The sequence below is a fragment of the Theropithecus gelada genome, chromosome 8 (genome assembly GCF_003255815.1).
Source record: "Theropithecus gelada isolate Dixy chromosome 8, Tgel_1.0, whole genome shotgun sequence".
Taxonomy (NCBI): Eukaryota; Metazoa; Chordata; class Mammalia; order Primates; family Cercopithecidae; genus Theropithecus; species Theropithecus gelada.
Window position 1 is genome coordinate 96,970,590 of NC_037676.1, and position 21,050 is coordinate 96,991,639.

Below are 21,050 nucleotides of genomic sequence, written 5' to 3' on the forward strand. Positions count from 1 at the left end.
TTCTGTGGGATGTCTTTTCATTTTCTTGATCATGTCCTTTGTATACTAAAGATTTTAATTTTAATGAATTTCAATTCATCCTTTTTTTTTCTTTTGTTGCTTGTTCTTCTGAAGTCATTTTTAAGAAGCCATTGCCTAATACAAAATCATGAAGATGTACTCCATTTTTCCCATTTTATAGATTTAACTCTTACATTTTGGTCCATCATTTTATTTATTTTTTATTTTTATTTTTATCAATAGCCTGGTTTGTAATGGACACTTATTTTTAATTCATTTTTCTGTGTGGTGTGAGGAAGAGGTTCAACTTCTTTTTTTTGAGACAGGGTTTGGCTCTGCCGCCCAGGCTAGAGTTCAGTGGCACAATCTCAGCTCACTGCAACCTCTGCCTCCTGGGCTCAGGCATCCCCCCACCTCAGCTTCCTGAGTAGCTGGGATCACAGGTGAGTGCCACTAAGCCCTGTGGATTTTTGTACTTTTTTATGGAGATGTTGTCTCACTATGTTGCCCAGTCTGGTCTTGCACTTCTTGAGCTCAAGCGATCCTCCGGCCTTAGCCTCCCAAAGTGTTGGGATTATAGGCATGTGCCACTTCACCCAGTGTCTTTGAATTTTTTTTGTTTTTAAGAATGTCTCAGCCAGGCACAGTGGCTCACACCTGTAATCCCAGCACTTTGGGAGGTGCAGGCGGACAGATCACTTGAGGTCAGGAGTTTGAGACCAGCCTGGTCAATAAGGCGAAATCCCATTTCTACTAAAAATACAAAAATTAGCCGGGTATGGTAATTAGCCCAGGTCTGTAATTCCAGCTACTCGGGAGGCTGAGGCATGAGAATGCTTGAACTTGGGAGGCAGATGTTGCAGTAAGCTGAGATCACGCCACTGCACTCCAGCCTGGGTGATGGAGTGAGACTCTATCTCAAAGAAAAAAAAAAGTCTTGTCCAAATGCCACTCTCCACCTCCTGCCCCTCTCCCCCAAACTCTTCTGAATTCTCATGTGCCGAGCTCCAAAATCATAGTACTTCAGGGTGTCAAGAAGAGATATGTCAGCATCAGAATGGCCATCCAAGTCCCATTTCCATTACCTAAGCTGCAGTGAACAAGATCTGTCAACCAAGAATATCCTTTCCTTGCCCAAGTAACTTTTTTTTTTTTTTGAGATGAGTTTTTCGCTCTTGTTGACCACGCTGGATTACAATTGCATGATCTCGGCTAACTGTGACAACCTCTGCCTCCTGGGTTCAAGTCATTCTTCTGCTTCAGCCTCCCCAGGCGCTGGGATTACAGGCACCCGCCACCACGCCTGGCTAATGTTTTTGGGTTTTTTTGTCTTTTTGTTTTTTTTTGAGACGGAGTCTCCCTCAGTGGCTCAGGCTGGAGTGCAGTGGCGCGATCTCGGCTCACTGCAAGCTCCGCCTCCCGGGTTCAGGCCATTTTCCTGCCTCAGCCTCCTGAGTAGCTGGAACTACAGGCGCCTGCCGCCAGGCCCGGCTAATTTTTTGCATTTTTAGTAGAGATGGAGTTTCACCGTGTTAGCCAGGATGGTCTTGATCTCCTGACCTCACGATCCACACGCCTCGGCCTCCCAAAGTGCTGGGATTACAGGCGTGAGCCACCGCGCCCGGCCTGTTTTTGTATTTTTCGTTGAGATGGGGTTTTACCATGTTGACCAGGCAGGTCTTGAACTCCTGTCCTCAAGTGGTCTGCCCGCCTCGGGCTCCCAAAGTGCTGGGATTACAAGCGTGAGCCACTGCGCCTGGTCAAGATAACTACTGTTTTGTTTTGTTTTGTTTTGTTTTTGAGACAGAGTCTTGCTCTGTCACCCAGGCTGGAGTGCAGTGGCACGATCTCGGCTCACTGCAACCTCTGCCTTCCGGGTTGAAGCGATTCTTCTGCCTCAGCCTCCCAAGTAGCTGGGACTACAGGCGAGTGCCACCACTCCCGACTAATTTGTGTGTGTGTGTATTTTTGGTAGTCATGGGGTTTCACCATATTGGCCAGGTTGGTCTTGAACCCCTGACCTCGTGATCTACCCACCTTGGCCTCCCAAAGTGCTGGGATTACAAGGGTGAGCCACTGCGCCCGGCCCAAGATAACTAATTTTAAGCAAAACCAGATACACTGACATCTCCACATCCCATGTAGAAAACAGCATATTCCAGAGGGAGCACACTGTCTAGGTAGCCATGAACACAACAGGGAAAGAGCATTGAATTGGGAGCCAGGGGACCTAAGCTTTGAGTACAGTCCTGCCACTAATTCACTGTGTCACCTTGGTTGGGCAAGTCACTTAACTTCTTTGGCTTCTTGTGAAATGAAGGAGTTGAAATAAAATACTAGTTTCTTCCAAATATATAAAAAAAAAGGCTTGATGACATATTTAATATGTATTCTAACTAATGTGCTATGCATAGTTATTATAGATTGTCACTTAATATGTTTCCAGTGTTCTTCATAATTCATGGCTATCTTATAAACAATCTGAGGGGATAACATGCAGGTTATAGAATTTCAGATGTGATCTCATTAAAACATTAGACTTACTGTACTTTCACTTTTGTGGCTTGTTATTGGTCATGTGCATGTGTTGTAGTCAAGATCTCACAGGGAAGTGTTTTACTTTGTCATAGTCTGCCTTATTTTTGTGTATAAGTAAGATTTTCCAAAATATATAAGGGGGTCATATTCAGCATGGCATATTGGCTAAAAGCAGTCTCCGGAGTCAGACTCCCTAGCTAGGAATCCCAGTTCTGTTAGTATCATCTATGCCTTTTTTTTTTCTTTTCTTTTGCATTGGGGCCTCACCCTGTCGCCCAGGCTGGAGTGCAGTGGTGCAATCATGGCTCACTGCAGCCTCAAGTTTCTGGGCTCAAGCGATTCTTCTATCTCAGCCTCCTGAATAGCTGGGACTACAGACATGCATCACCGTGCCTTGCTAAGTGTTTCAATTTTTGGTAGAGACTGAGTCTCACTATATTGGCCAGGCTGACCAAGTTATTTTTAACTCTGATTTTCTCCGTCGTAAGTGAGGCAAAAAACAGTACCTCTACCTCATTTGGTTGTGAGAATTAAATGAGATAAGGGCTTAGAATGGTACTTGGTACACAGTGTCTGCTTAACAAATAAAAGCAATCTTATTGTTTATGATATGTAAAGATCTCCTTCGCCTTTCTGCTGTCACTCCCATCAACTCCATGGCCTACTCCTCAGAGAGAATCAGTACTAATGGCTTTTTTCTTTTTCTTTTCTTTTTTTTGGAGACAGAGTTTCACTCTCTTGCTAGGCTGGAGTGCAGTGGCGTGACCTTAGCTCACTGCAACCTCTGCCTCCCTGGTTCAAGCGATTCTCCTGCCTCAGCCTTCCGAGTAGCTGGGACTACAGGCATGCACCACCATACCCAGCTAATTTTTGTAGTTTTAGTAGAGATGAGGTTTCACCATGTTGGCCAGGATGGTCTCAAACTCTTGACCTCGTGATCCGCCCACCTTGGCCTCCCAAAGTGCTGGGATTACAGATGTGAGCCACCACGTCCGGCCAGTACTAATGACTTTCTATATTGTCCTGTAGAACGTTGATCTGATTCAAAATATTATTTGAAGAAACGAATTCTAGTTACAATATGATACTTTCTCAACTACCTAAAGCAAGGATACACATTTGGACAAGAAAGGGATGTGCTATTACTGGGAGCAGTTCTTTGATTTCAGAAGTGTTTATTCTTTCCTCTAAGGACAGCAGAATTGATGGAAACCCCAGGCAAATCCCTTTTCCACTAAGTTCTAAGCAGGAGCAAGTTCTACTGCTTGTATACATAAACAGAAGAATTTAACAGTGGGCATGAAACAGGCCATGAGAAACATGACTGTTAATTGGGGGAGTCTAGAATTTTAAGAAAAGAAAATCATTGCCTACTTGAAATAAATAATGCAGAGTAGCATTTTAAGTAATATAGTCTATCTACGGTGGTAATCACTGAGGGCTTATCTACGTGGGAAGCTTCATAGATAGATTGAGATTTGAGCTAAAGGGTGTATATTTTACTCCATAACTCCAATTTAATCTGAAAAGGGGAGCAACAAGGTTAAAGTAGGCTTTTAAATTTTAAAAAAAGTTTTTTTTGGTTTTTTTTTGAGACGGAGTTTCACCTCTGTCGCCCAGGCTGCAGTGCAAGGGCACAATTTTGGTTCACTGCAACCTCCGCCTCCTGGGTTCAAGCAATTCTCTTGCCTCAGCCTCCTGAGTAGCTGGGACTACAGGCGTGCCCCACACCCAGCTAATTTTTGTATTTTTAGTAGAGACGGGGCTTCACCATGTTGGCCAGGCTGGTCTTGAACTGACCTCAGGTGATCTGCCCGCCTTGGCCTCCCAAAGTGCTGAGATTACAGGCATGAGCCACCACACCCGGCCATTTCACACACTTCAAACAGACATAAAACAGGGTGACAACTATTTCCTGGTTTTTAGGTTACATTTTGCCAGAATAATAAAATTGGCCCTTTATCAGCCAAATGGATAGGTGAGTAGGCAGGCTACAGGGATGCACAGGGCCTTAGGAAAGAAAAGAAACAAAACTTCCTTTTTTTTTTTTAAACATTCACCCTTGTCAACCCCACCTTGACTTAAAAGATAAGGTGTGCTGCTGTACTTTCTTCTCTCTGGGCTTTGGGAGAGGCAGGGACTTACTCCTGGGCAAGGGGCTCGGGGACAGGGGTAACTGATACCTTGATGGCAAAGGGCCAGGAGTAAGGAGGGAGGAATTCTCTTGGTGGCATCTCTTTTACCTGGACGCCCAGTTAAATGGGAACAGTTCTGTGATCCCCAAGGATCAGAGGGATCTTATAAGCCATGCACCATGAAGATTAATGGCGCATTTCCCTATCTGTATTTTTCTGTGTATTTCCCCATGACACAGCAGTCAGTAAAGTCTTGCTCAAATGCCTCAATGGTGTCTTTTGTCTACGCTAAGGCCAGAGAATCATCAGCCTTTGTGGTTGTCTTGAAAGAACCCTCCTCACTTGGAGATTCCTCTTCAGTAGTAACCTTCCTGATTCTCAGGTTTGTTTTCCTTAGGGAAGCTTTTCTACGCAAAATCTCTCTCCTTAAAACCTATGAAGTGTATATCATCAACATCCCCATTTTTACAGGTAGAAACTGAGTTCTTGTGAGGTTGAGGAACATGCCCAAGGCCACAAGGTAGCAAATGGCAGAGCCAACTATTAAACCCATACTTTTTCTCATGGTCTGTAATAATCGCTATAATAAAGATTCAGGCCAGTAATTTCTTTAAATGTGTAATGCACAGAGTAATGGAAAATTATAATTTATTTATCTTGACCATCACTTCTCCTTGCCTCTCCACTTCAGAGGCTAGACTTGTCCAGGGAGTATAAAATATGATGTCTTTTTCAAATGCATCTAGTATGAATAACTAAGAATATCAGTGGCTTTTGGTAGCCTCAGAACACAGGTTTCTACTTTGATTTGCTTTTTAAAAACTGAAATATAATTCACATGCCATAATATTAACCCTTTTAAAGTATACAATTCAGTGGTTTTTAATACATAAAAAGATTTGTGAAAGCATTGCCGCTATACAATTTGAGAACATTTTCATACTTTGATTCACTGTAGAATATTTTGTTTTGTTTTTTTGAGATGGAGTCTTGCTCTGTCGCCCAGACTGGAGTGCAGTGGCCTGATCTCAACTCACTGCAACCTCTGCCTCCCAGGTTCAAGCGATTATCATGCCTCAGCCTCCCAAGTAGCTGGAATTACAGGTGTCTGCAAACATGCCCGTCTAATTTTTGTATTTTTAGTAAAGATGGGGTTTCACCATGTTGGCCAGGCTGGTCTCCAACTCCTGACCTCAAGCGATCTGCCCGCCTCAGCATCCCAAAGTGCTGGGATTACAGGCATGAGCCACCAGGCCCCGCTTAGAAGATATTCTTATAAGTACAAGACAGTAACTAAGTATGTGCAACTAAAACACTAAGAAAGATCTAGAGGGCTGGGCATGGTGGCCACGCCTATAATCACAGCAATTTGGGAGGCTGAGGCAGGTGGATCACCTGAGGTCGAGAGTTCGAGATCAGCCTGACCAACACAGAGAAACCCCATCTCTACTAAAAATATAAAATTAGCGGGGCATGGTGGCGCATGCCTGTAATCCCAGCTACTAGTGGGGCTGAGGCAGGAGAATCGCTTGAATCCGGGAGGCAGAGGTTGTGGTGAGCCCTGATTGTGCTACTGCACTCCATCCTGGGCAACAAGAATGAAACTCTGTCTCAAGAAAAAAAAAAAAAAAAGATCTAGAGATCTCAAATGAACCTTGAGTCAGTAAATGTAGTGCTGCTACGTAGTCTTAAAAGGGGGATTGCATTGCAAATAAGATGATGACATATATCGTGACAGAATTTTCCATGGTCCTATGGCCATCAGGATAAACACACGAGTAACAGAAGGCTCTGTTCTGGAAGTGTGAGTCTTATCATTCCATTACAGCTTGGTCCAATACTTAATAAAAGAAAAGTACTAAACTATTAAATAAATTCCATTAAGAACTGCTCAAGAAAATTACAACTACTGGTTTCCTATTTTGTGTGTGTTGACATGATGGGAAAAAAAAAACCACTGCAGTTCAATAGATAATCACATATTAAGACAAGAAAACCGAAAAGCTAATGTAATCTTACAAATTAGGTGATGTATGTAAAATCATTTTGGGAGTTCCAAAGGATTTACAAACATGAGCTAGTGTTACCAGATAAACAAATTCAAAAGATATCATAGCTATATAATAAGAGCTATTGACCACACACTTACTGATAATTTTATGGAAATAAAGATTTATAGTAAAAATAGTTGCACTTATACAATATTTCTCATTCTTTTTAAAAAGTTATACATGTACAAGGAAAAAAGTTCAAATACCGCAATAGTATAAACTGTGCAAAGTATTTTTTTTTTTTTTTTGAGACTGAGTCTTGCTCTGTTGCCCAGGCTGGAGTGCAGTAGCACGATCTCAGCTCACTGCAAGCTCCGCCTCCCAGGTTCACGCCATTCTCCTGCCTCAGCCTCCCGAGTAGCTGGGACTACAGGGGCCTGCCACCATGCCTGGCTAATTTCTTGTATTTTTAGTAGAGACAGGGTTTCACCGTGTTAGCCAGGATGGTCTCAATCTGACCTCGTGATCTGCCTGCCTCGGCGTCCTAAAGTGCTGGTATTCTTGACACATAGGCCCTCAATTCTTATCCTCAAAGGCAACCTGAGTTTCTACTTTTTAACATATCCATATGTTTTATGAATTTTATATCAATATATCTGCTCACTTTTTCTTTTTTTTTTTTGAGATGGAGTCTCACCCTGTCACCAGGCTGGAATGCAGTGGCATGATCTTGGCTCACACAACCTCTGCTTCCTGGGTTCAAGTGATTCTTCTGCCTCAGCCTCCCTGAGTTGCTGGGACTACAGGCGTGCACCACCATGCTCAGCTAATTTTTTTATTTTTAGTAGAGATGAGGTTTTACCATATTGGCCAGGCTGGTCTCGAACTCTTGACCTCAGGTGATCTGCCCGCCTTGGCCTCCCAAAGTGCTGGGATTACAGGTGTTAACCACCATGCCCGGCCTCACATTTTTACTTATATCTTTGGAATAAAAATAATTGAATCTCAAAAAAAATAAGAAAAGATTATGACATATAGGTACCACTGCGTCAACAATGAGGCCCCAGCAGACACATTTGTATTCTGTCCAGCTCAAGAGCTGCTCTCTAAAAGTGATGAGAAAAAGGGTCAAGGGAGGGTAATGAAGATAATTAAAGAGGAGGAAAGTAAGATTCACAATGAAAACTTTGAAGAGTTTGCAGTTATTTAGTCTACGAAAGGTGAGTTAAGAACAACCTTAAAGTATATGAAAGGATTACTATACAGAAAATGGTGACCTTTTCTTTCACCCTCTTTCATTCACTAAGGAAAAAACAAAGAAAATGGGTTTATTTTACAGTATAAGTCATTAGATTAACAGAAAAAAAAAGTCATGACACAGAGCCTTGCCAACCACCAGCAAGGCGGTGGCAGCAAAATGTCCCCTGATGCTTAAAAAAATTATTTTTGATTTGAAATTTTAGACTTACAGAAAAGTTACAAAGAATGGTATAAAGAATTCCCTTATTCAGATTCCCCAATGTTAACATTTTATTGCATTTGCTTTATCATTCCCTTTACATATATTTTGTCTGAACCTTTTGAGATTAAGTTACAGACATGATTCCTCTTTACCCCTAAATACTTCAGTAGATATTTCTACCAACAAAGACACTCTTTTGCCCAACCACAGTAATATTACAACAAACGGGAAATTAACATGGATATAATACTATTATTTAATCTAGAGACCTTTTTATTTTTTTATTTTTTACTTTTTCCGGTTCAGGATCATGTCTCTTAAACTCCTTTAATCTGCAAAAGTTTTTCTTCAGTCTTTGTCTTTGATGGCTTTAATGTATGTAAGAGTACAGGCCAGTTATTTTAAAGGTTGTTCCTCAACTTGGGTCTCTGGTGCTTAAAAACACAAAACAAAACAACAGAATCTCAGCGTTTTGAGAGTTTGAGGTGTGGTCCTGCGCCAATACTTAAATAAGCCTCTCTCCTCAAGGTTTCTTCCAGCCACCTTACACAGATTATCCTTACTGAATTAGATTTATAGATGGTGGTGATAGACAGTAAAACATTTTTGTATTCAGAACTAATTGTCTTGAATTACATATATTCCAACCCCTCCACCACATTTTACAATTTTAATTTAACAAAAGTAAGTTTGTTGAAGAATTAGCACCTACTCTGTAAACATTTAAGTCTTAAATTACCTGTAGACTCCCATTTTGACAATCTCACCTCTGCAGTGATGAACTATGCCCTAGGCTCAGAAGACAAAGAGCTGCAAAAATGGGTGTTACTCATTACAATCATTCAACAAATATTTGTTGAGTGCCTAGTATATATCAGGCTCTATTCCAAGCCCTGGGAATACATTTGAGAACAACAACAAAAAAAATCCTCATCCTTGAAAACCTAGTTGGAAAGATTAACCTTTTTTTTTTTTTCCTCAGACGGACTCCCGCTCTGTCGCCCAGGCTGGACTGCAATGGCCAGATCTTGGCTCACTGCAACCCCCACCTCCCAGGTTCAAGCGATTCTCCTGCCTCAGACTCCCGAGTAGCTGGGATTACAGGTGTGCGCCACCCCACCCGACTAAGTTTTGTGTTTTTAGTAAAGACGGAGTTTCACCATATTGGTCAGGCTGGTCTCGAACTCCTGACCTCGTGATCTGCCTCAGCCTCCCAAAGTGCTGGGATTACAGGCGTGAACCACCGCGCCCGGCCCGGAAAGATTAACTTTTAAATTACAAAAAAAAAAAAAAAAAAAAGATTAACCTTTAAATTAAAAAAAAAAAAAAATCAGAAACCGGGATTAGGCTTCCTTAAGCCATTTACGCCGGAGGTTGCAAATTCTTTTTGTGAAAAATCACACCTTGGCGATAACCTTGGGCAGTAGGATGTAAATAACTCCCACAAGCTTAGCGTTCCAATAACGGAACACAAAGCATAAACTAAACAGGAAGAAGGCAAGTCTGTGTGAATATGGTCAACTCCAAGACTCAAGATTCTAATGTGGATACTGCTGCGGAATTCCTGGTAAATGCGCTGATTTAATAAAGTCTTCGGTTTATCCAAACGGGCTACACAAATGATTAATCCAAACTCCAAAGCCCTAGAAAGAACAGGCGGGGCCCAGTTTCCCGAAGTGTTCCAACCACTTTTTCAGCAACAGTCACCTGCTTGGCTACGAGCCTCCGGACTGCCGCGCGCTATCTGGTCCGCCCCACGGGGGCCACGCACCGGGTTCCGCGTCCCTGCGAGGCGGCACCTCCTGGGCCCGGCAGAGCTGAGCACCTGGGAACCGCGCACCGAGAGCCCGACGGGGAGGTGGTTAGCTGGAACCGGCTCCTCCAGGCGGCCTCGCCCACTGCAATGCAATCTGGGTGGTTTTTCCAGGTCCCTCCCTGCCTCCTTCTGCGCCCAGTCCCTGCCCCCGCGACGCCGGAGGGCCTGGACGGGTGGCTCGGAGTTACCGGGGCTAGGGAGAAGCGAGGCCACTGCAGCAAGCCTGCCGGAATCCATTTATGACTCCGCACTCCGAAGTCCAGGACGAGGAAGCACCCAACTCTGGAACTCAAGCAGTGGACGAGGGAGGTCTCGAGCGCCGTCGCAGCGCTGCGAGTGGGGGACCCTGGCCTTCGCCCGCTCTAAGGGGACGCGAGCTGCTACCGGCATCACGGGAGGCCCCGCCTCCGCCTGCACCTTCTCCTGCCAGGAAACGAGACGGCGCGGGCCTCGGGCTCCTCTCCCCCCATCCCGGGAGCCTGAACCCCCAGTGGGAAAGCCGGGCCTCCAGCTTCCCTTGACACGCGTTCTGAAAGGATTTGTACCCGGAGTGGGTTCGGCAGGGATAGGTGCATGGTTGCCCGTTTCACATCATGAATATGAACGGGGCTGGACACCTGGAGCCGAATTAGTAATACTTCAGACAGAATTCTGTTCCCAAGAACAAATCGGTTTGAGATGTATAACCCGAGAAAACTTCACCCGTAGCGCTTTTCTCTCTAAAATGTCAACAAGACCCAACAACATACTGCCACAGATGTGGTGGCTGGGGGTGATGGTGGGGGGGCACGAGCCTCTGGCAGACCAAGCTGAGGTAGAGCAAGGAAGGTTGTTTGGGAGCTTGGTCAACACACTCCAATACAATAACAAACGCATGAGCAGAGGGAATGGGATCAGGGCGCAGAACCTGGGGAAAAGCCTGCTTTCCCCGAATTAAGAAAACTTTTATTAGGCATGCGGTTAGATGCTTTTCATTTGGGGCCCAAGGCAAATAAAAGAAAATGGGCCCCAGCCCCGGAGATTGTTCCAGCTTCAAACTAGCAGCCTGGACCAAACCAGACAGAGCATTTAGAGTTGAGAGAAAAACGAGCGGGCTCCATTGTGCCCGAGTTTCCTTGCAGGGTCCCCCAGCTGCTTTGCGCGCGGTGAGTAACTGCGTCCTGGGGCGTGACTAGGTGGCTGGGCGTCCAGCCCGGGGCGTCCGGCTCTGCCGTGCGCCGGGTTCCTCTCCGGAAGGTGGGCACTGCGGCGGGTTTGGGAAGAGCGTGCACCCGGGCTCCGGCCGGGAGAAGGGGAGGGCTCGCAGGATTTCTCCTGATGTTTGCACTGAAAGGTGTGTTGGCTCGGGAGCGGCTTTTCCGGGGATCGGCAGTTGCCCCTGCCACCTCCTGGCTGCGGTTGGCAGGTCCCTCCCTCAGCGGTTCGTCCCCCACCGGCGCCGCGCCCTGGGCAGCTCCGCGCCCCGGGCCTCACCTCTGGCCTCCTTTCGCCTCCCTGTACCTGGCCTTTTCGCTTGACCCTTCAGAACCTTCGGCTTCGTTCCCCGCAGCCGGTATTCTCCGAGCCCCCCCGCCCCGCACCTCTCAGTGGGGACCCCTCCCCCCAGCGACTCCGCGCCCTTTACCTCTCTGAGCCCTTTTCCCGTCTGGCCTCGTCTACCCTCTGGATGGCAACCGCCTCTTCCCCGCCCCTCGCGCCTCCCCCTCCTCCTCTCTCGCCCTGGCCTCTCCATTCATCCAGCCATTGTCTCCCGCCCCTTCTTCCCCCTCCCCAAGCGGCCTCCTCCCCCACCGCTGCCACGTCGTGGTTTGAAGGAGCCAATGGGCCGGCGCCGCCAGGTGTCTCTTACCTGCACCACGTGGGGGAGGGGGAAGGGGCGGGCAGGTAGAGCCACATCCCAAAACAGAAAAGCTTTCAGCCATTGCGTGCCTCCCGGGGGTGCAGCATTGCTCCAGGCTTTTTGCATAGACGCCCGGGCAACTGAATACAAAAAGGGCAGGCCTCCTGCGCCCTCCTTCCCACCCCCCTTCCTGCCCTGGGCGTGGAGCACCGGCCAGGTGTGGGCTTGGGTGGTTGGTTACCGCCTTTTGCAGTAGCAGCAGCGAGGAGGGGGGGTGGGCGCTCTTTCTTTTTCTTTTAGAAGAGGGTTTAGCACAGGTTTTTTCGTTCTCACTTCCACCCCGCCTTACCTCCTCCCGACCCCCCCCTTCTCCCCCTCCCCACCTATCGTCATGACGGCCTCTCCGGATTACTTGGTGGTGCTTTTTGGGATCACTGCTGGGGCCACCGGGGCCAAGCTAGGTTCGGATGAGAAGGAGCTGATCCTGCTGTTCTGGAAAGTCGTGGATCTGGCCAACAAGAAGGTATTTCTTCACGTTTTCGTCTAAATGCAAGGAATGGGGCAAGAAGTTTGTAGTAGAGGTTTGGGCGGGGAGGGGGGTGGAGGTAGGTAAATAAGTGCTCTTGTTTGCCCCCTTGTGAGTCTGGACCCGCGGCCTAGGGAAGCTAGAGTAAAACCAAACTTGTTGGCCAACTGCCTTGGAGCCATTTCAGTCCTCCGCAACCTGGCTCAGGTGGGGAGGCCAGCGCTACCGAGAATGGTTCTTTGCCCGTCGGGGGACGCCCGGCCGAGACGAGGTGGGGTCTCGGAGGCCCCGGGATCCACCAGGGCCTTTCCGACCTATCGGGTGGGGGGTGGGGCGGGGGGGCAGGAACGCACTGGAGCCGATGGCGAGTCAAGAGCTTTGATTCTGCGTCCGGACCCCTAGAGAGGCGCGGGTCCCCCCAGCAGGGGAGCGAGGGTGGAGGGTGCAGAAAGCAGCTCCGAAATTGAGGGAAATTGACCCCTGCTTCTCTACCTTCGGAGGTGGGACAGTTGCACGAAGTACTAGTTAGACCGGATCAGTTGGAACTGACGGAGGACTGCAAAGAAGAAACTAAAATAGACGTCGAAAGCCTGTCCTCGGCGTCGCAGCTGGACCAAGCCCTCCGACAGGTGACAGCCCCGGGTCACGCCGCCCACCCCAGCCTGGGCCCAACCCCACCGCACCCTACGCCCTCTCAGGGCGGCCCACGCGTGTTCCCGGAGCAGAGTGGCAAGACTCCCGCCCGGCCGCGTGGGTGGGAGCCCCGTCTGAGGGCCGGAGCGCACCGTTTGGGCGGGGGTCGCTGCTTCTCTTCACCTCCCGGCCCCAAGGGTTTGGGACCGACATTCACTAGTTTTCGAGTTGCTTCCAGAGTAGTTACTGGAGCGGGAGAGTCAGCTCCATTTTGCCAATTGATTGACGTGCGGAGTTTGAATCCTAGCGCCCCCATCTCCAGGTCCAGACCCTAGACGCGCCGCTCCCCTGCGGGGTTTGGGCCCACAGCCTTCGGGCAGAGGGCGCTGTGGCGTAGACGTCCAGGCGGGCCCGGCGGGTGTGCAAGAAGTAGCACAGTTTGGGTCGGAACCTGAAGGTTCCTGCCTGGTTTCAGGCTTCTGAACTCCCAACGAAAGGCTCGGTCCGTCGTTATTTCTTTAGTGGCCTTGGTCCCAGGACCAGGGAGGTTTTTGAGGTCCGAACGTGCAAGGCTGCCCGTTGGGTCACTGCGGAACTGATGGAATCCCCTTATTAGGACTGAGGTGACCTAAAAACCGGCTGTTCCGGGGTGCTGACGGGTGCCGGATGGGGTAGGGCGGGGTTCTAAACACCTGTGCACAGATGAATGCTCTGCGCTCTCATGACCTCTGCCCTAGCACACGAGCCTCGAGTTATAGAAGAAAGCTATCCTTTCTGGGGTGTATTCATCCAAGACTTTTTTCCAGATCTGTATACCCAGTACCCGTATTTGTTTATCAGAAGCTGGGGTCTTAAGCCTGGCACATCCAAACAAACAAAAAGTAACACTAAGGAATGATGTAATCTGAAGGCAACCTGCTGATGAGATGAGACATCTGGCTTAAGTCTTGAGTGAATTTTTTTTGTAAAAACAGAAGGGAGAATGCATTGACAAGTTTCTCCTGGGCGCGAACTGCGGATTGATTGGAAAGCTTCCCTACCTCGAGGAAGCAAGGAGGTTTGTGGGAAAGGAGTCTGTCTTTCCAAGGTTGCCCCAGCACCGGTGTCCCCCATCAGGGCCCTTATCTCAGTTTTCTCTGGCTATCGCCAAGGGGAGTTACTTTGCAGAGTTTCTAAATGGTGCATCAGTTGCATCCCTGTGTGTATCTTGTTCTTGCAGTTTAACCAGTCAGTGAGCAATGAACTGAATATTGGAGTAGGGACTTCTTTCTGTCTCTGTACTGATGGGCAGCTTCATGTCAGGCAAATCCTGCATCCTGAGGCTTCCAAGAAGGTAAGAGTGCTGGCTTCTGGAAAAAAAAATGGTTGGACCTTTGGGGTGACTGGAAGTTTTAAAAAATTTTTGGTTTATTCAAGTTTCTCTGTTTTTAAAAATATGCATATAGGGAGTTATTTTAATGAGTACAGAATTTCAGTTTGGGAAGATGAAAAAGCTCTGGAAATGGATGGTGGTTATGGTTGCAAAATATGTTAATGTACTTAATGTTTTACTGAACCATACTCTTAAAAATTATTAAAATGTAAATCTGGTGTTATGTATATACAAAGATACTCTTTGGCAACTTAAAATAGTCTCTTTATGTCCAATTTTCAAGATGCATGACACTCTCCCTTTCCCAAAGCTAATATGGAGTGTGAATTTTTGACATTTAAAATAACTGTAGAGAGGAAAGAACTATTTTTAGTATGTCATAATATTCCCATTTGTGTTGAAAATCCTAGAAAGGAAGGAAAAAAGAATTAAACCTTTAAAGTTGTATTTCTAATCATTTCATTAAAAAGGCTACTTAAATAAGACAACGTTATATCTAGTGAAACCACAATCTACGTAGCACTCTTCACTTTGTCTGATTTTAAGTAAATGTTCAAAACTGATTCTTGCATCAAAACAAAAGGGTCACCCTCATCTTTTACCTTTGCTCATTTTTCTGACATAGGGAGGATTACAGAGTGAGAGAAATATAGTCTTACTATAGGTAAAATGTGATTTCTCTCCCTGGATAAATACCAAGAGGCTGTGGGAAAAGGAACAGCAGAGGCAACCCACCCAGTGTAGCCAATCATTGCTAATACACTGTCTCTTAACAACTTAAATTAGTTTGAGCTGTAACTTTTTATTGTGGTAGGCAGGCACTGAGCTTGAAAAGATGGAAGTAGAATATATTTAGGTACCTGTATGAGGCAAGGCTTGCAATGAAAGATGTAGACTGACAAATGACCCAGGCAAGTAAGCACAGATTTTATTTCGTTTAATATATTATGACAATTTAAAAAGTTTGAAGGAGTAACTCAAGTTCTTATGTCTTCAGGAAATCTCTCCTTTTATATGAGTCTTAGTAATTATTTGATAAAAGGGGAAGAATTTTTTTAAAAAATTAAATGCTAAACTAGTTGCTACATCCTTACCAGAAATAGTGATAAGTAAGGATTACTTTTTTCCTCCCAGACTCACATGACAGAAGGACAAGACTTAATCTTTTCTGTTGGGCCAGAGGAAAATAAGCTGTTTTCATTATTTAGGTGGACTACTTTGGGTATAGGAAAACATCTGGAGAAAAAGTAAGACTTTTTCCTCAACCACTACTATTAGGATTTTGATTAAATACAGAAACTAAAACAATTTTATAGTGAAAGTAATCCTGTATATTCATTAAAGAAAAGGGAAAATGGCAAAACATGAAATAATCCTGCCACTCAATACATTAAAATGTTCTTCTCTAACATGAACATGTTTGGATATATTCTTCCAGAATTCTGTAGACAAGCATTATTTACAAAGAGCATTCATACTGCATAAGCCTTTTAGCCTACATTATTTAATAGAACATCAACATTGTTATAAGCACTAAATAAAATACTCAGTATTTTAAATGGACACAACAACTTAAACTGATTATTGTTGAACATGTGAGTTACTGTCCTTACAAACAGCTTTTAAATGAGCATCTTTGTAGGTAATAGGGAGGTTTCATGGTTCTTTTAGTTGTTAACGTTTTTAAAAGCTGTGACCATGATGCAGCAATACTGATTTCAGAATACAGCTTGAATAGGTCACATCTAATAAAATCCAATAGAAAGAACTTGGAGAGGAGACATTTTGCATGAACATTTAACATTTAAAAGTCTTAATTTCCTTGATGTTCTAATGTAAAAATGGGTAAAAATTCCCAGCAAATTAACACAATTTTGAAATTTTAAGAAAAATCTAAATTGAGTTTTTAAAAGGATTATCTTTAAAAGTTATCCAATGCTGAGTTATTTTGTTAAGAAAACAACAAAAGAAACAGTAGTGTAATATTTGTCCAGACAATTGTGCTTTGCTTAATAGCCACAGTAGTGGTGCTAATAGCTAAGAATAGCGGTAACAATTTCTCCTTTGCCTTTGGGATTTGTGAGTTTGTTTTTGTTTTTGTTTGAAGTCTAATTTGAGTTCAAAAGTACAGCTACAATATTGGTCAAGAAGACTAATGTGGGACTATTATTTGGCACAAAAATAAGCCTTTTCAGTTAATCAGGAATTTAATATTCTAATCTCACTTATTACTGAAAATATGCATTATTAGAACCCAATAGTTAGAACTACCCAGTTTTACAATCTAATCCTGCATCTGTATGAAAACTGAAAGGGCGGCCGGGCGTGGTGGCTCAAGCCTGTAATCCCAGCACTTTGGGAGGCCGAGACGGGCGGATCACAAGGTCAGGAGATCGAGACCATCCTGGCTAACACGGTGAAACCCCGTCTCTACTAAAAAATACAAAAAACTAGCCGGGCGAGGTGGCGGCGCCTGTAGTCCCAGCTACTCGGGAGGCTGAGGCAGGAGAATGGCGTAAACCCGGGAGGCGGAGCTTGCAGTGAGCTGAGATCTGGCCACTGCACTCCAGCCTGGGCGACAGAGCAAGACTCCATCTCAAAAAAAAAAAAAAAAAAAGAAAACTGAAAGGGCTGCTAGTGCTGCCTGAAAATACAGATGTTCTAAAATGGTTATGCTGGAAAAAAGAGTAGTATTAACAGCCAGAAAATATGAAGTATAACAGCCCAAATGTATCACAGCTTCAGAATTGTTTCGAATGGAATGCATACTGAAGCACAAACATGGTAATCCACTGCCTTAAAACAAGAATTTTTTTTCATGAGACTTGTACATAGGATCTAATATAGAAACAGGACCAACTTTTAAAAATAAAGCAACTCTTACATTAAAATTTAAATTTTTTCCATTGTAAAATATGCTTATATTTCAATTTTTAGGTTCCTAATTGTAAGAGAAACATTGAACCAAATTCACCTAGTTAACAGTATCTACTTTGTCCTTCCTCAGAATGTACTATTACCTGAATGCTTCTATTCCTTTTTTGATCTTCGAAAAGAATTCAAGAAGTGTTGCCCTGGTTCACCTGATATTGACAAACTGGATGTTGCTGCAATGACAGAGTGTATCCTTTAAATCATTACTCAAGAATCATTTGAAAAGATAGTTCCATGAAAAAAATGGTAATTCAAGAAACTTTCAAACATTTTAAATTTTGTCAGCATATGGATAAAATTGGCCTGTCCAAAATTTGTCTACTCTGCTGAGAAACTAACACAATTATAGACGTCTTTGAAAGTAGTTATAATTAATCAGATGGTTGGATGGATTTGGAGATGGATTTTTTGGTGAGGTGATCACATGTAGAATAGGATTCAGTTTCAGATTATGTAATGTGTGTGTGTGTGCTGGAGAAAGAACATGAAGACTTCAGTGCAGATTCTAAGGCCACTTTTTCTTGGTGACTGTGATTTTAGGGTTTATTTTGGCTTCTTTAGAATGAAGTCAAATAATTTTTTTAATTAGTGGATATATCCCCTTTACAAACTGCAGTTCACTGGTCCCGCTTTTAGCCTCCCCTGAGTTTTTCAAATACAAGATTATGCTAATTATAATAAGCCATCTTTGAAGATGATAAAATGGGGGTCTGGATTGTTCCCCACATTCTTTAGTTACCAAAATAATATATTTGATGCATGATATATTGTAAAAGTAATTTTATAATTACAAATCTATAATCACAAATGACCCATCATCTTACATTCATTAAGTCTTTAAAGTGCTAACTAATAAGCAGGCATGTGCTAATATATCAGATGTAAAGTTGAGTAATTGTTGCCTTGGGTGGCTTCCCAAAAGCCACTGTGAGAGTCATCATGAAGTTAAAACTAAGTTACCTTCAGTAACTTGTGGGTTGTAGATGCTTATTCCCAAACTTTCTCATTCATTTTCAGGAACTAAAGCCTGGTTTTTGTGTTACTTCAGGATTTTTTTTCCTGATTGAAGTTTGCTTGCATATATTTCATAACTACTTGTAAACAGGTCAAATCCATTTTCCTTTGCCTTCTTCTTGGAGTCAGTTAGCTGGAATTTTGGCTTAGCATGACCGCTAGTGTTGGGAAGAGGGTGGAATAAGTTCACTGTGACAGAATTCTTATAAGAATTTTGTTAAAAAGGTTGGTACAGCAGAAAAATTCTCACTGGTTGTTCTGTTGGTTTGAATGTTATATTAGACAGCTCAAGCTTCCATAACAAATACCATAGACCAGGAAGCTTAAACAACAGAAATTTACTTTCTCACAGTTCTGGAGGCTGGGATGTCCAAAATCAGGGTGTCAGGTTCTGGTGACAGCTCTTCCTGGCTTGGTCAGGTTCTGGTGACAGCTCTTCCTGGCTTGCAGGTAGCTAGCCACTTTTCTGGGGGGATAGCAGAAGGAGTTATCTTCTTACAAGGTCACTGCCCTTTCTAATTAGACCCCTCCACCCTTTGACCTCATTTAAACTTAACTCCTAAAGACCCTCTCTCCAGATAGTTAAATTGGGGGTTGGGCTTCAACATAGGACTTTGGGGGAGGTGGGGAACACAATTCAGTTCTTAAGCATAAAACTTTTTGATGCAGATAGTTGGTCTTCTACAAAATAGCCAAAGTACCTAGAGAAAAATTAGAAGACAGTGGAGGAAAAATCTAATAAGCTATCTTAATTTAGAAAAAGACAACTTCTGGTTGGACGGGGTGGCTTACGTCTGTAATACCAGCACTTTGGGAGGCTGAGGAGGGAGGACGGGTTGAGACCAGGAGTGTTGACACCAGCCTGGGCATTATTGCGAGAACCCATCTCTACAAAAAGTAAAATGAAATAAAAATATTTTAAAAAATGAAAAAAACAACTTCAGTAAGGAAAGGAAGTATACTAAGGATTATTGTGCCGGGGCAATATAGAGAAACACAATGTCAACAAAAAATTAAAAAATTAGCTGCACATGGTTGCATAAGGCTGTAGTCCCAGCTCTACTTAGGAGGCTGAGGTGCAAGGATTGCTTGAACCCAGGAAGTCGAGGCTGCAGTGAGCTGTAATTGTGCCACTACACTCCAGCCTGGGTAACAGAGCAAGACCCTGTCTCAAAAAAAGTGGATTTTATTCTTAAATGTTTTAATATCATACTTGTACATGTCTTTCTCATTTAACAAGTTAGAAATGCTAATAAGCTTTCTTAGCAACGGTTTTTGTGTTACATTGCTGCTGTGGTCAGTTATTTTATGACTGCTATTCAGAGGAATACTTAATTTCCCTGACTAGGCTACCAGACCAATTTCTGAGGCTAAAAGCAATTATGTCCAATCTGAATATCAACTTGTGCTCATCTGTGCAACGTATTTCTACAATGTCTGAATTGAAGAATTGTTCTGTTCTTTCAGAGCATTAAACATTTTCCTTGCCAATATGAAAGTGACGCTGAATTGGGAGATCTATAGTCATTAAACATGGTTTTGCCAAGTGGACAGAAGGTCATTTACTCTTCAAGAATTACCTGTTTCACCTGGTAAACCAGTGGGGGAGGGAAAGGGGCTTCTGTAAACACCTGGAGAAGAGCAGATAAGAGAATGTGCAGGTTGAAGTGTTTAATTTTTTTGGTTGTGAAATACTTGTATTCTTGATTGGTTGTTTTAATTGAGGATACAGAAATATCAGTTTGGACCCTCAGTGATGTCACAGTATTCTAAGTGTGTTGGAAACATGCTTTATTAACTTTATATCCAAGTAAATTTAAAATTTTTAATAATTCAGTTTTGGCTGGGCAAGGTGGCTCATGTCTGTAATCACAGCACTTTGGGAGGCCAAGGTGGGTGGATCACTTGAGGTCAAGAGTTCAAGATCAGCCTTGCCAACATGGTGAAGCCCCATCTCTACTAAAAATACAAAAAGTAGCCGGGCATGATGGCGCACACCTGTAATCCCAGCTACTCAGGAGGCTGAGGCAGAATCACTTGAACCCAAGAGGCAGAGGTTGCAGTGAGCTGAGATCACACCATTATACTCTAGCCCAGGTGACAGAGTGAGACAAAAAAAATTTTTTTTCATTTTTTAGAGATGTTTCCTCATATTTTGCCCTGGCTGTTCTCAAACTCCTGGCCTCAAGCCATCCTCCTGCCTTGGCCTCCCAAAATGCAGGGATTATAGCTGTTTGCCACCATATCCTGGCCTCATTTATTTTTTTAATTAGTAGGCTTTATTTTTTTGAGATGTAGTCGTGCTATGTTACCCAGCCTTATCTCAGACTGCTGAACTCAAGCAATTCTCCTGCCTCAGCCTCCTGAGAAGTTCAGATTACAGGTGCATCTGCTGTACCTGTAATCTCAACTTTTTATTATTATTATTATTGTTATTATTATTATTATTTTGAGATGGAGCCTCCCTCTGTTACCCAGGCTAGAGTAAAATGGCACGATCTTAACCCACTGCAACCTTTGCCTCCCGAGTTCAAGCGATTCTCATGCCTCAGCCTCCCAAGTAGCTGGGATTACAGGCGCCTGCCACTATGCCTGGCTAATTTTTGTATTATTAGTAGAGGTGGGGTTTCACCATGTTAGCCAGGCTGGTCTCCAACTCCTGAGCTCAAGTTATCCACCCATCTCATCCTCCCAAAATGCTGGGATTACAGGTGTGAGCCACTGCACCCGGCCTCAACTTTATTTTTTAGACCAGTTTTAGGTTTAGAGCAAAATTGGGCAGAAAGTAT

The 21,050-nt window shown here is 44.1% G+C and overlaps 1 protein-coding gene across 5 annotated transcripts in view; it reads left to right on the forward strand.

The window, feature by feature from the left end:
* The first annotated feature begins 11,926 nt into the window (after positions 1–11,926).
* ESRP1 (epithelial splicing regulatory protein 1) overlaps positions 11,927–21,050 on the forward strand; it is a 71,163-nt gene continuing 62,039 nt past the window's right edge. For 4 of the 5 annotated variants that reach the window (XM_025394892.1, XM_025394895.1, XM_025394893.1 and 1 more), the window contains exons 1-4: positions 11,989–12,305; positions 12,809–12,937; positions 14,161–14,274; positions 17,321–17,435. In XM_025394892.1, coding sequence (XP_025250677.1) covers positions 12,174–12,305; positions 12,809–12,937; positions 14,161–14,274; positions 17,321–17,435 — 490 coding nt within the window. In that variant the 5' untranslated portion in view covers positions 11,989–12,173. Of the gene's footprint in view, positions 12,306–12,808; positions 12,938–14,160; positions 14,275–17,320; positions 17,436–21,050 lie in introns of all 5 variants that reach the window. The other variant, XM_025394894.1, reaches the window with a different exon arrangement.